This window comes from Larus michahellis, chromosome 2 (assembly GCF_964199755.1).
Source record: "Larus michahellis chromosome 2, bLarMic1.1, whole genome shotgun sequence".
Lineage (NCBI taxonomy): Eukaryota > Metazoa > Chordata > Aves > Charadriiformes > Laridae > Larus > Larus michahellis.
In genome coordinates this window covers 123,854,301-123,869,016 of record NC_133897.1, presented here as the reverse complement: position 1 = coordinate 123,869,016, position 14,716 = coordinate 123,854,301, and the positions used below count along the sequence as shown (strand labels likewise).

The following is a 14,716-nucleotide window of genomic DNA, read 5'->3' as shown; positions in this document are numbered from 1 at the left end:
ATAGTTCCACAGCTGGTAATGCCAGATCACCCGCTAGTTTAAAGATTTAATCAGAATCAAGACAGAACACACAACTGCACTTATGTCAAATTTGACAAAGCACACTGGCTACACTAATTAAACAATTAACATGGACACACTCCTCCAAATACAGATGGAAGTCCCAGCTTCCTCACATCTAATGACTCTTTGCCATGTAACAGTTAAGAGTGGGACAACCTACACTGTAATCTTCTCCCTGCCGCTTATAAAAGGGAGCCATAACCCTAATTTTTCATAGATTGGCTCAGTGCCTAAAGTATGAGGTTTTCTTTTATATCCCAAACTATTTTTTATAATAATTGTCTATTACAATATCCATACCAGCATTCAGTTTCTCTAAAAATCTTCCTTAGCTCTTGGCTTCAATCACTCCTGAAAGTTACAGCCATACCAGGAGCCTTTTATCATAGTAATACCAGCATATCCCATAGTGCCAGCACTCCCCAAACCAGCTATAAAAACAAATCTTAACCCAAATGGACCCAAAACCAAGTCATATCGGTAAACTATATATTAACACAGCTAGGATACTGTCAGGGAAGCTATTCTTCATGATTGAGATAGCTATGTCAGGAAAAGTCTGTGGTATACACAATTCTGAATGTAGGAGTTATCTTTTCCCCATTGACTTCCAGCTAACAGAAACTGAAAAAGTATGTATAGCTGGGTAACAAAAAGGAAAAACTCCCAAACCCCACTTAACAGCTTCAGGGTGGCAGAAAAATAAGCATTTTTCGATGACAGGGAAGGGGACAGGGATGTCAGCCTTGCAAATTCTAAACCATAATACAATTTCTCCTGGGGCAGGGAGGGGAAGAAATGCAAAATTCCAAAGAGAAACACAGAAAATAACAGGTTCCTTTCAGCTTGAACAATTCAGAATTCATCTTACTCTGGACAAAATAAAGCAAGAAACCTGAAATACTGTACTAACAACAACAACAACACACCACACATCCACAAAAAGAACATAAAACAACAAAAGCCTTAAATAAGCCCTGAAATAGATGACACACAAAAAGGAGAGGAAAGAGAAATGTGAAATGCTAACACATTCTATTCTTTCTGCAAAAAAAATTCCTGTGGAATTAAATTTTTGGAAGACACTCTTCTCTGAAAAAACTATTTTCTTTAAAAAACATTATCTATATTTTTGTTTGCCAGTTACCCTGCTCACATCGCATACTCTTTTGCCTAGTAAAATATTCTGTGAATACACAGAAAAAAAAAATGTTTGACTTACTATCATGAACCTACTATCGAGAAGTATTACCAGGTTTACTGTAACTACCTGAGGTTGATCACAGTAACCTGGCTCCAAAAACCAGAACTATCTCTAATACCTTGCCTATTAATGAAGTCGGACATGGGAATTTGTCTACAAAAGAACTCCATCACTATGGTTAGTAGTGGAATGCAGCAATTCTGTAGCGAACGTGGGCTTTCTTTTTTGTTTTAAATCAAGACTGTTACTAGATACATAGTAAAAGCTCTGTTTCCTATAACCAAGAAGACAACACGATTCTTGTTCAAGGCAAATACGCATTTTCAGTGAAAAGCAACACATTTTTTTTCCAGTAACTACGAAAGCATCCAGCTGCTGCTGTGGAACTCAGTCTGTGAATCATGCGATACTGAATGTACAGTGAGCCTGCACTGAGAAAACTGTACCTTGATTAAATGGGCTTAATGGGATTAAATGGGTTTCATACATCTTGATATTTCTGATAATTGAAACTTCTGCTTTCTTAGAATTACGGGTACATCCCACTTCTTTGAACTGCTTTCCAACCAAGCTTTGATATACTTCAGTAAAATTAAAATTCATAATTCTGTATATCAGTAGTATTCATAAAAGCTACATTTACTATACCCTATGCACTATTTTTCTTCAGCAAGTATGTCCCAAAGCAATGAAATATGGGCAACAGAATACTCTGCATTAACAGTTTGAGTGTAAATTGGGAAAGTACTATGTTATCTAAACTGGTGAAATGAAGGTATTTAGCAGCAACATGTGACCCATACACGTTGATGAGGGTGGTGAATAAGGTACTAAGCAATCTGAGCATGTATGGATGAAAGATCCATATAACCCAGGTAAAGTATTTTCTATAGGAACACTCCAGTCATCACTGATTTTGTCACATAAAAACAGACACATTTCTATCAACGATAACAGAACACAGGACTTTACTAAAGCTACTCAGTACAGATAGTTGACATAAAAAGAAAACAGGTAACAGAGACCCAGTAAGTGCTCTGTGCTTCCAAAATTAATCATGGGCAACTCCTCAAAAGCAACAGTGATCCTGAATGCTTTCTTCTCCATTTTGCTAGTGCCTATGCAATGTGTCAGACTAATTGAACAGTGTCTTGTCATTACCGTCTGCAACTGGCAAAGCTGAAACCAACAACCGTTTAGATCTGCAGACTCATGAAGACTAACCTAACAAAGCTTACCCGTGGAAAATTTCTAGGAATAGAAGTTCAAAAAGAAAAACAAGTCTGACATAATCAGGTAAAAATACATTTCCACATAAAATGAAATTATTCATCCCAAAACAAACACAAAACGAGACTACTAACTTTAGGAATTAACAAGAAAAGAGATGAGTAGTGAGTAGGCTTTCACAGCTCAAGTAAACAGATGTAGAACAAGGGGCACATATAGAGCAAATGGCCATTTATTCAACGCGCTCAATGTTTATGACAATTTAGAACCAGTTTTGCTGCAAGCCTAAACATGAGAAAACTGCCATCTCACAAGAACTAAAGAAATTTCCTGTAGTCAACACAGCTGGTAAGAACTGGATGGGCTATTCTGCTTCTTTGCAGGACTAAAACTATAGATAGAGAGATAGATAGGTAGATAGATAAATATAAAACATGATATATTTGATTACGTAGGAACTCTGTAACTGGTTAATTTCTTTTGCCTTTTACAATATTTAAAATAAAAAAAAATGACAGCACACAGGTTGGAAGACTTCATGTAGGAGGTGCAATTCTAGGAACTACATTGGAGTTAAAGTATGCATTTCATCAGTTTTTGGTTTTTGTATTTTTCTTCTTTGAAGATACGTCACTTACCAAGAAATGTTTCTAAGCAGGAGCCAAGAGACAGTCACAGCAGCATGAAAGTCATAAACCTTCATCTTAAAACCTACCTTTTGGTTAAAGCTAACTAAAGTAATATTCCTTTTCAGAATTACATTGGTGATAATTTCTACTTATTCCACTTAAGTGAAATCTTACATTTGTTGATATCTTAAGACACAGTTCAGAACTAAAGTCAGGCTTTACAAAAACAAATTCCACAGGCATTTCCTTTATATTTGAGTTTAACCACAGCCATAAACATTCTACGTACAGCTTATATTAGGAAGGCAGATAATGAGACACCATGTTAATATGGCAGAAGCCTCCGTCATTTATTGCAACCCAGCATGCCCATTTTGGCTGAGGGGCATAAGGGTGTTTATATCTTTAGGGTAGGGCACAAACACTAGTGTTTAAAAAAAAAGAAAAACCACAGTAATTTCACTGAAGACAGAACATAGATTTAAGGAAGCGGACTTTTTCCCCTTACTTCTAATTTCATTATGCACATTCATGATATTAAGACACTGTCAGTTATCTACTAGCAACAATGATCAAAAATGATAAATTCTAAACAGAATGCTATTTGCATGTTGACCTGTTTTTTCAGTAGTTCTAGTTAAACTGTGTTAAAATCTGCATTTAATACAACTTAAACTCCTCCATCTCATACTTTGGGTTCATCTGCCAAATACAGTACAACAGGTTTCCAAAGGAAACCAGAATTTACTTTATACTTGCACCTTATCAGCTGCACTCACAAAATAGAGAACACAGTATATAGTGATGGACAGCCTCATGAGGAAGGAGATGTGGCAATACCAGTTTGCCTTGCAAGGCCCCAGCTTACGTTTAATAAAAAAAAAGGTGCATTTAAACACCAGAAAATCATAATAAAGCTTTTGCTACATGAACTGTGTTAAAGCCTATTTAGTTTGGGGGGTGGGAATGGAAGAAATTAATTTCTATAGATCTGGGCATTAGTAGTTGGGATGTCATAAACATATATCTGATTTACAAACACATGTTAAAATGGCTTAAACCACAAATCTTGATGCTGGAGTAAGAGATCTCAGCATATCAAAACTGCAAAAGCGACATCAGTTTATTCAATGTGTTCCAGTTGCTGTTGGTTTCACAGTAAGAATGATGAGACCTCAAACTTAAATTCTCCAGCAGAGCAAGCATTCCAAATGCATAGCTTGATAGGAAAAAGTCTGTCCAACTTTAGGTTTTATTAATTATGTTTTTAAGTGTGAGAAATTACTAGCAAAACAAATAGCTCCATTATCAAGGCATCTTCAATTAAGAAGTCCTCCCTTCTTTTCTATTACCCAGACTCTTAGGTAACCAGAAGGAATTGAGCTAACTGCTCCTAGTAATTTCGAGTTCTATCAATTCTGTTCCATAATTCATCGGGTTATTTAGTGAAGGCAGCCTTGTGGACAGGACTCTTCTTGTGATGGTCAACATCCTCCATGAAAGTATCTTTTTTTTAGTTTTTACTCACTTCTAACCATGTTCATGGCCACTCCTCTCTCTCTCCTTCCCTGCTCCCCACTGTCACCCTTTTCCCCTTACTCATCTTTCTCAGAAGAGCAGCAGAGAGGGAGATGTGGCTGCCATTAACTACCCGATTCATCAGAGCTGCTCCACCCTCTGACCAGCATCCATGGAGAAGGCATTTCTCACAAATACCAGCAAGTTTTTGTCCATTCTGCACCATCTCTCCTTACAAAGGTTCACGTCTCCCTGAAAACCTCCATTCCCCTATTCCCTGCAGTCCAACTTTCAAAGGCCCTCTTCACTCTCCTGCTTTTGTATGTAGCAACAATACCCTAAGTATCCCAAAGTTGTACAAGGTACAACAATAAAGAAGCATCAGAGCCATCACATGTATGCCTGTGAGCAGAAGCACACAGGTAGTTAAGACTGGATACATGCACACATAGAATGTAGCCCAGATCTGAGAGAAACTAACTGGACCTAACTTTATTAGCAAGAATGCAACAACAGTTAGTTTGTGTCACTCTATCTTTGCATTTTCATGCAAATACGATCTTCTTGAGTACAGCTGCTGGCATGAAATTACTAATACTGCTCATATAAATTGTATTAATGAAAAAACTTGCTCTACTACAGATACAAACGTTAAGACTACAAAACAGTGAAGGCAAAAGCAAGCTCTTGATTAAAAAAAAAAAAATCAAACAAATACCCCACAAAACCTTTAAAAGCTCCCACAGAAGTCTTAAGTAATTAAAACCTTATCCAGAAAAAAAGAACCAAAAAATAGTTATCACACCAATAGAAAACTATAGTATAAAAAACGCTAAACTAGACTGCAGTCCTAAAAGAAAATTGGCATAAATTGGTTAAAACTAATTTTACAAATTTGCACCAATACAAATGGCATAAAGGTATCAGTCTACACTACACCTAAGTGCAAGTCTTTTGTTATAAACAAGATCGTTGTTAACTCAGTTTAGTTATGTCAGACACTGCATGTCTAGTTGTGTCTAACCATAACAAAAACCGTACAAGAATTAAACAGTTAAGTCACTAATAGCTCATCAATTGACAACCAAGCTGTTTTGGCAAAGGGTGGATAGGCTGACTAGGGTTTAAAAGTTAACTCTTTATAGGCAACCACTGAATGAAACACAGATGAGATATTAAATGGTTCAACTATCTTCCTGTATGCTTTAGTATATGAAGCAATAAGTTATGAAAAATGACACGTTGTAATGCTTATCAAATTCAAATTTTATTACTATTCCAATTTCATACAAAACAATGTAAGGCGGGAAGACAGTAAAGAGAGTTTAGAAAAGATATCTGTCACTTCAAAAACAACCCGCAATATTAATTGTGATTTAATACTCCAAGGAATAGAGATTTTATCAGAAAAAGAAATCTTTCCATTTTTCTCTCCTCAGAAGCAAAAAAAAAAAACAAACCAAAAACCAGGAACTACCGAACCCAAACTTCCCAAACTTGTTTAGTACAAATTAACCCCACTATTACAAACATATAGCTATATAAAGGAAAAAAAGGCTAAAGGAAAGGTATAATGGCAGATATGCTCCATTTTTGAAAGCTTCATTTTAAACCTGAGATTATGCTGGCAGAGAGGAAAAAGGATTTCAAATACATACTTTTTAAGCTATCTTTTAAAGTATGATGACATAATTTTTTTATTTTTTTTTCTTTTTTCAGATAAAGGGACAGGAGGAGTGGGAGCCTAGAGGAACCCAGCAGAGGCCAGTATCTCTTGCTATGAAATGGCTTTCACAGGGTCTGCTTTAATAGTAAGAATACAATGTGTGACCCAGATAACGAGACCAGCATCAAGGATTTAGTTTAGCAAAGCTGTAAAGCTGTCTAAAACGGGTTACAAGTCATTGATTAGCAAACAGTTGTTCTGAGACTTGCACGAAGGTCCTTTCCAACATGACTCAGCACCCACCCTCAGTCCAAAACATAAAGATCCTTTATCTATGTAAAACAAATAATGTGATTCATTGTTATTCCTTCAGGTATACACATAAGCATACACTTATGGATGTAATCAGCAAATGTACCTATCACCACATATTTAGTAACATGATCTGCCATTAAATTATTTCCCTACATTATTTTTGTAAGTCATGTTTCAGCCTGCTATTTTCTATATGCCATCGTACTCAAAAGTTCAGATTATCTGATATTTATATGATCACATATTCCACTTCATTGATAAGAAGAAAGCTTACAATTTCTTCCTTGAAAAAGTTCTAATTTATATGAATAAAACTGGACATTTTACTAAGACTATACTGGTATCCTGAGTAAAGGACACTATTTTTACATGTATTGGGAAAAAATGTTTTTCACTTACTCAAGCAAATTGCAAACACACTTAGCTCTCCAGTTATGAATAGTCAGAAATGCAATGAAAGGAGATGATTCTTCTTCGTGCACTTTAAATATGTCTAATGCAACATTTTTTAAAAAGGGTATATTAAGTCTATCTAAACGTTAGACGTAATTTTTCTGACAATTTTTTTTTTAAATCTAGTTGATGCTTCTCATCCTTCTGAAATAAAAGATTAATTTAGAACTCTGAATTTCTAAGCATTGAAGGTTACATTTGTTCCATAATGCTAACTAGGAATGATTTAGAGTCACGTACCTAAAGCACCACACATTTTTGAAAAGGCTGTAAAACAGAAGCTCATGTTATTCAGAACCAGTCTGACAGCTTCACAGTCATAAGTTTTTGCACTGATGTACTGATTTTATTCAAAATATTGTTTGAATTATATCTCATTAGTGTCTTCCAAATGACAAATACAAAGAAAAACACTGTTTTGGGCAGGATAGCATACAGCAAAACCCTTCTGAGTACAACCTAAATCAAGACCATTTTAAATGCTTTTTCCCCATAGCACCTTCTTGTCCTTCCACAGACCGCGCTAAGGTTCCCACAGGCTAGTTGAGAGAGCAAGGCAACAAAACCCAAGTGATATGAGTAGCTGAAGCCGATCTAGTACTTTACATATAGTTTTGGTCAGGATGAAGTACAAGTTACAGTCTAGGAAAAAAAACATATAAGAGTAGGGAGAGACAGGAGGAAGGGTCTGTCAACAAAATGAAGCTGAACAGTTTCACAGCATGTACTTAACACTGCCTTTGGAGAAATCTTCCACAAGGCAAAACACAAACACTAACAAGTATGTATGTAATTCAACTCCACCAACTTACTCATATGACTTGGAAATCTAATTCTCACACATGAGAAGCTTTCTCATCTGTGCTTAGATTTACAGTATGGACCATCTGCCTCCAACTGCTGAAAGGCATTATCTTCCTGAAACTGTGTGTTGCATCTTCTAGTGGGAGGTGTCCCTGCCCATTGCAGGGGGGTTGGAACAAGATGATCTTTAAGGTCCCTTCCAACCCAAACCATTCTCTGATTCTATGATTTATCCAGGCCAAAATTTTCCAGGATTGTACAGAATAATTTAGGTAATGGGCTTTAATACTATGCCTGATAACATCCTTGAATTTCAAACAAACTCTTGAACAAACAGAAGATTACAAAGTAGGCCACGTATCTTGGAAGTACGGTGTTTAGCCTGTGAGCATACTCTTACACAGCTACTGTGGCAGAAAGACATAACCTGGGGTTTGTATTTAAAGACAGAGTTGTAAAACACGACCAACAAAGATACGAAAACGGTACAGGCAAAGGTCAGAGAAGAAATAGGGTATCTTGCCTATATATGCCAAAAAGTTGGGAAGAACTGATGGGCTATATATAGTTTAAAAGTAATTTGTAAGCTAGATTGTTCGTAACCCATCTGAAGCATTTCTAAATTATATGTGGCTTGCCAAGATGTTTTTAAGCAGGCAGAACAATCACAGTTGCAATTCCTTGTACATAGGACAGGATGGAAAAATGCCCCACACAGTGTTTGCTCCCTCACAGAACACAGTATTTTACTTCTTTTGTTTTGTCTGATTACTTGCAGCTTCAAGAAGTCTGTCTTGCAGAACTAAAGTTATAAATACACAGAACAGACTTTGAGGACTGTAAAATTCTAAACAGCTTTTAAACTGACTTCTCGGAGAGTCTGGGTAAGCCAACAATGTGATGAAAGCATAATAGAGAAAACAGGAGGGAGTAATACATCCTTGAAGGTAAAACATGCTAGATAAAAAAAAACCCAGACAACTATGTCCTCCATGAGGGAGAAAAAAAAAAAGGAGGGAGGAAACAGGCATCCAACAAGTCACAGGAGAAAAGAAGCCTACCTGTGTCGAGTTTAACACAAGTTTTCCAGATACAAAGCTTAAATTATACCATCTCCTATATGGAAAGAATAGTCTTTAAAACATTACTTCTACATCCCACTTATGAATAAATTCCTTTATTACTCCTCTGAATGGCTCTTAATATCTAGGAGTTTCCATACAGGCTGTGGTGATCCATCAATCTCTATCCCACTAAGCACAGAACAGACAAACATCAGCTGATTTTGAATGGAGAAGAGTTTCAAAGGATTTAAGAGAAAGTATTACAAGACCCTATCTCATATTATGGAATATTTTTCAATGGAGAATTTTAGGGGAAAAAAAAAAAAGCAGCTTTAAAACAAAACAAAAACAGCAACAAAACCCCCAATCACCAGGAAAGATACAGCTAGTTCTTGCTTCACAGCTCAGAGAGTTAGACTGAATGCACTCAAGACCACTCGCAGCCCTTCATTTTTAATATCAGCTTGCTTACAGCTGCAGTTATGCACTCTTAGAACTGCTTTCACCACCATTAAATGTTTGCAAATAGAAGCAAAACCCAAAGTTAAGAAAACAAGCCACTGACATTGAGCCATTTTTATGCAAAGAATCAATCATATATAAATTCAAAGGGAAAGATATTTTTGCATGGGCAACATAAATCACACAAAAAAGCCAATCCATCCTTAAAGATTAGAATATCTGGAAACGAGAAGTATGTGTTTTACAGAAAAAAAAATATGTTTGGGATCTAGCTGTGCTCCTTCAAAGGCATTAAGCACACTTTCAAAAAAGGTTGTTTGTGACGACATATTAGAAGTAAATCAGGAATCTCACATATAATTGCTGACTGTAGATCAGTTGATTTTTTTCCCCCAAGTACACACTTTCAGCAAACCAAGGGGAATTTTCATTAACTTAGCTCTGTTCGCCCACCCCCAAGCTACCGAAGCCCTTGGTCGAAGAGGAAGGAGACAAAAGGTTTAGCAGCCCATAGTTAGAGCACAGTATTAGACACCACTGCCTTATTTCTCATCTTTTCACGCCTAAGTTCTAGCCACTTAGTGACATCATCACTGCTTTTAGGAAACATTCACATTTTATACAGATATATCTGTATTCTATACGTATAAGGTAACTTTAAGTAAAATCCAAATTGTGGACATGCAGAAATTAACTCCTTTAAAGACGTTACTGATCTGTTTATTTTTCTCAAGTTACACAAGAGTTCTTAAATGATATTATTTCTTTTAACCTGAAACTATGTTTAATTACATCCTCTGCTCTGTATTTTCAAAGAGATTAACAGAATGAATCTCCAGCTAATCAATATGAAATTGCCTGATTATATCAACAATAACTGTTCTCTTCTTTACAAAATTTACTTGTTTTTCCCCAGACCTCCAGCAGTACCCATACAAAGAACCTAGGTCCAGCTCCAAGCAGGAGGAGATGGAATATCGGAAGATCAAACAAACTGTAGCTTACAAGCATCCATTTCTAGGACATGCAATATCTAGATGTAAAATTAGTCAATAGATGTGATTTTAGAAAGCAGGTAAGATACTTACTTGATAACAATATAACACATTAAAGACCAGCTATTTTCAAACTAAATTATCTGTTGTTAAAGGCTTGTAATTTTTTACATGATTTTTTCAAAGAACTAATGAGCTCAGGAGAGGAATTTCTGGGATAAAACTGAGACAGTTGACCTTAGTGAAAGTTTTGCTGTTGACTTCCTTGGGGCTAGAATTTCATTCCTGGACTTCATGCAACCAAAACATTCATTTTTTTCTGAAATAAATAAGCATTAATTTGAACTTTATAGCAAGAGCAGATTAAATTCACAGAGATAGGTAGAGTTAAAGCTTATGTCTATAGCAAACCATTCCCTTCCCTCCTCCGCAAATGAGTAAAACACAGCTGCCTGGCAAGAGCAGTTCTTCTGGGTGAAGTCTTAAAAATCTAGATTTCTGACTACTATAATAAAAGAACAAAACAAACACCCCTCTGCCCCCCAACTCTATGCATATACCAATAAAAAGCCAACAGTATTTTCTCCACAGGAGTAGGTATTTTGATTTAGAAGCCCTGACTAATTTTCCCAGCAGTTCTGTTGATGATTCCGTCTGCTCGCTTCATTTTACTAAAATGATTTCATTTCTTGAACAATGCACACATGCAGCACTAGCACTTTACATTGTTTGGAGCAGATACATGTATAAATAATTTTCTACATCTCCCACTTTTTTTTGAACTTTAAGGTGTGGCTATATCTCTGAGACAAACACAACCATGCTGGGTAAGTGTATATAGGAGGTTTTAAAACATCACATGTAAGACTGTGAAGAGCACCTATAGCAGTAAAACTATGAAAGTTTAGTCAAAAAATATTTCTTCTTACAGAGTTGAATGTTCTGTAGGAAGAAAATAGATTTTTTTACTAAATTTATAGTAACTGATATTCTACACTAGCTAGACTGAATGTACTGTGATGCCAAACACCAGTACTCAACACACATGACCTCAACCAACTTTACTTCCTGGGCATTACAGGATAGCCCAGGCCAGAACCCAGACATAAGCTGAAGTCTTTGTGAGTTGCTACATAATAAAACTAATAATAAATCCTTTTAAATTTAGACACCAAGAAGTCAATAAATTTTAACAAAATAAAATGCAGCAGTCCACAGCCAAGTAAATACTTGTTTCTCTAATAGAACCCTTCTAGCTCAGTTTATCATGGCAATAATGTATCTTTTTGGACTGCCCTTTCACAGAGTTGCAAGAGCTGCTCTACACCCCAATCTGTTGTAACCTTACCAAATTCCACATCCCCAAAGTCATATTAGCAAGCAGAGAGGAGGACTCCTACCCCAAAAAATCTGCCCAAGCTCTCCTCACAGAATCAACAGTAAGGTACCATGGAGAGTTTCAATACACAGAAGTTTCTTTTGTTTTGTTATAGTCCCAATCCCTCAATGATCGAGGGGATTGGGACTAGAAAGAAATCAGTGGCAAGCATTCACCCTAGACTGACCACAGAGGTCAATTAATTCCTCTGTCCTGAGCTCTGTCAATGCTAGTTACAAAGTCTCAGAGGTGAAGGAAGAGGAAATGAGGCCCTGAAGACTTCAGCTTTTTGTACTGGGGAAAGATCTTTTTATATTTCAAGCCTCTCACAAAATAAAACTGAGACAGTATAATTGTGCTGCTTAAACTTCCGCATTTAGTACTTGAAGCAATATTCTTTGTCTCTTCTTTGCCACCACCTTCCACAATACTCTGCCATGCAAATGCTGAACACATGCTATATTGGTTACTGATATGGGATTCCTAGGATGACTTGCAGCCCTCTGCCCTCTCATTTGCCTATAAGAGAGACCCTTTGGCTCCAATGGCTGTCTAGTGAAAGACAGCAAGATGCTTTACTCCTCTTCCCTACCACACTGCAGTCACCACCAACCTGAGGTACCTTTGCCCCAAAACACAACACAGGTCTGATCCCTTTTCCCCTGCACCAAGGGGAAGAGACAATCCTTTATTTTAGATACTGCTATACCATGACTTCTGTACTCACCAGATGGTACACTGGTACAAATCTTTGGTACAAATCTTTTTCCTCCAGCGTTTTTACCAGGCTAATGACATCTCCTCCACTCCCTATATGCACATGCATCTATCGATTCTAGTTATCCAGCAGATAATGTCTTTTCTTCTACGTTCTTCTCTAGTACATTCTTTGCAGAAGTCGGAGCCCTTTCTCCCACCAATCACGCCCCAGGCTAGGCTTTCACAGGGCTGTTGCCGCCCTACAGACGGCAGGGACCGTGCCCGGCGCCCAACCTGGCCCGGCGCCCCTGTGGCTTCCCTTTTCCCTCTGTCAGAAGACACCTTCTCCCCGCTCCGGCCTCTCCCGCCGCAGGCAGCTCCCACCCCTCCCCGCGAAAGGAGACCCCCCCGTGCCCTGCGGGGCCGCCTCCCCAACGCCAGCCCAGCGACCCGCTCTCCCGCGCCAGCCCCAGGCCCACCGAGCCCCCTCACAGACCTGTGGATCCGGCCATCTTGTCCAAACCCCCCCCACCGCTACGGGCCTGCACGCGACGCGCGTCACTTCCGCCTGACGCAGCGCGTCACTTCCCATAGGGCAACCGCAGCTCTGGAGCGCGGGGGAAAGGCACCGGGGGGCGGGGCCAGGGGAAGGGGCGGGGCCCTAAGGCTGCGCCCCCCCCCCCCCCCCCACCCCACCCCAATCCTCCCGGGCGCCGCCGCCGGGATCCCCGTCCGCCAACGCCGAGGGCTTCCGCCGACCGAGAACCGCCACCGCCGGCCCGCAGCGCGGCCGGCAACGCAGACAGGCGGCGGAACGAGGCCCATGAGGGGCTGTGGGGGGCGGTAAGAACGGCCTGTGTGAGGGACAGGCTCACCGCGGCCACCCGAGACGGGAGAGGATGTGCAACCCGCGCTGATGGCCGCGGAAGGAGGGTCGGGGCCGCCGCTGCTGCGGTATCCCGGAGCGTTCCAAGCACAGGGCTGGTGCCAGCAGCAGTTCCTCACAAGCGCCTGTCCCGCACATGCCTCACTCACACAGAGCAACACCCATACGCTGTTCTCGACCTCCTCTCCTATTTCATAAGATGCCTAATTCTTTGTTTTACAATTTATACAGAGAGAGTCTTAAAGTCACTTACAGATTCTTCTGGGAATGATCAAAAAACAAGGATGCAAAATATTTTTCCTCCAGCTAACCTGAAAACTCCACCGACAAGGAATTTCTAACATCCTCACACATACATCCCTTCATGTTCCCTTTGTTAGCTCATTATAGATCAAACACTGGTTGCTATCTGTGCATATATAAAAATGGTAAGTCTACCATAGCTTTTAGTTGTTCCATTGATTCCTATTTCCTTTTACAGCTACTAGTTTTGACCAAAATTCTGTAACAGGAATAAGCAGAAGTTTCAGTATTAACACCAAGAGAATTAGATGTAAGCTTTTCAAGTACAGTGAAACTGTTTCCTAAGCTGCATTTCTGTTGTCACAACAAAATGATCACAGGGGTTCTCTTCCGTAACCTATTTAAATATTTCTTTTAGTGGAAACAGTAAGGATACTGAAAAAAAAAATCCTAATATATAAAGATTTTTCTGCTCTGACTACTATAACATCACTGCAGAAAACATCGTGGCCTGGAACAGAAGGAAACATCACATGAGTTGTCCCTCTTTTTCCTATTCTTTGTGATCAAGAGCCATAAAGGAGCACTACAGCCACCCAATGCCCGTGCGTTTATTTTTTCAGAAGGATTAAGCCATCTTTCTTAGGTGATCCTATACTAACAGTGAACAGTACACATGCATATCTTTGGAGACACCGTACAGATACAGCCGTAGGCTTACGAAACCAAAGCCAACTTGTATTTCCCCAAGTCTCTGAAAGCCCACAGCAGACTCTACAGTCCGTCTACGGCTACACCCACCCATAAGATGTAGGTGTCATCTTATGGTTATCAGCAATCACAGGAAATAAAGCACAAGGCTGCTGACCTGGGTAAGGAACCCTGCACTGAATGACTCTAACAGCTGTTTTGTTTCACTCTGCTAATGTTGTGGGAAGTTTACTGGGATAAAATGTATTCTTCTGCAACACTGAACTTGAGGACAGATACCCAACAACTAGAAGGTGAACAAATTCAAAGTTTAACTTCCTTTTCTTCCAAGCTCTCAAGAATTTACACATAGTAATGAAGTCACCACTCACTCTTCAAAAATAAAGAGAGTTCCTT

At 38.9% G+C, this 14,716-nt stretch overlaps 1 protein-coding gene across 2 annotated transcripts in view; it reads right to left on the bottom strand.

Moving 5' to 3' along the window:
* UBE2V2 (ubiquitin conjugating enzyme E2 V2) overlaps window positions 1-13,077 on the bottom strand; it is a 29,091-nt gene extending 16,014 nt beyond the window's left edge. Inside the window, exon 1 of one of the 2 annotated variants that reach the window (XM_074576997.1) lies at window positions 12,977-13,077. In XM_074576997.1, the coding sequence (XP_074433098.1) occupies window positions 12,977-12,992 (16 nt within the window). In that variant the 5' untranslated portion in view covers window positions 12,993-13,077. The remainder of the gene's footprint in view (window positions 1-12,976) is intronic. The other variant, XM_074576998.1, reaches the window with a different exon arrangement.
* Window positions 13,078-14,716: the final 1,639 nt, after the last annotated feature.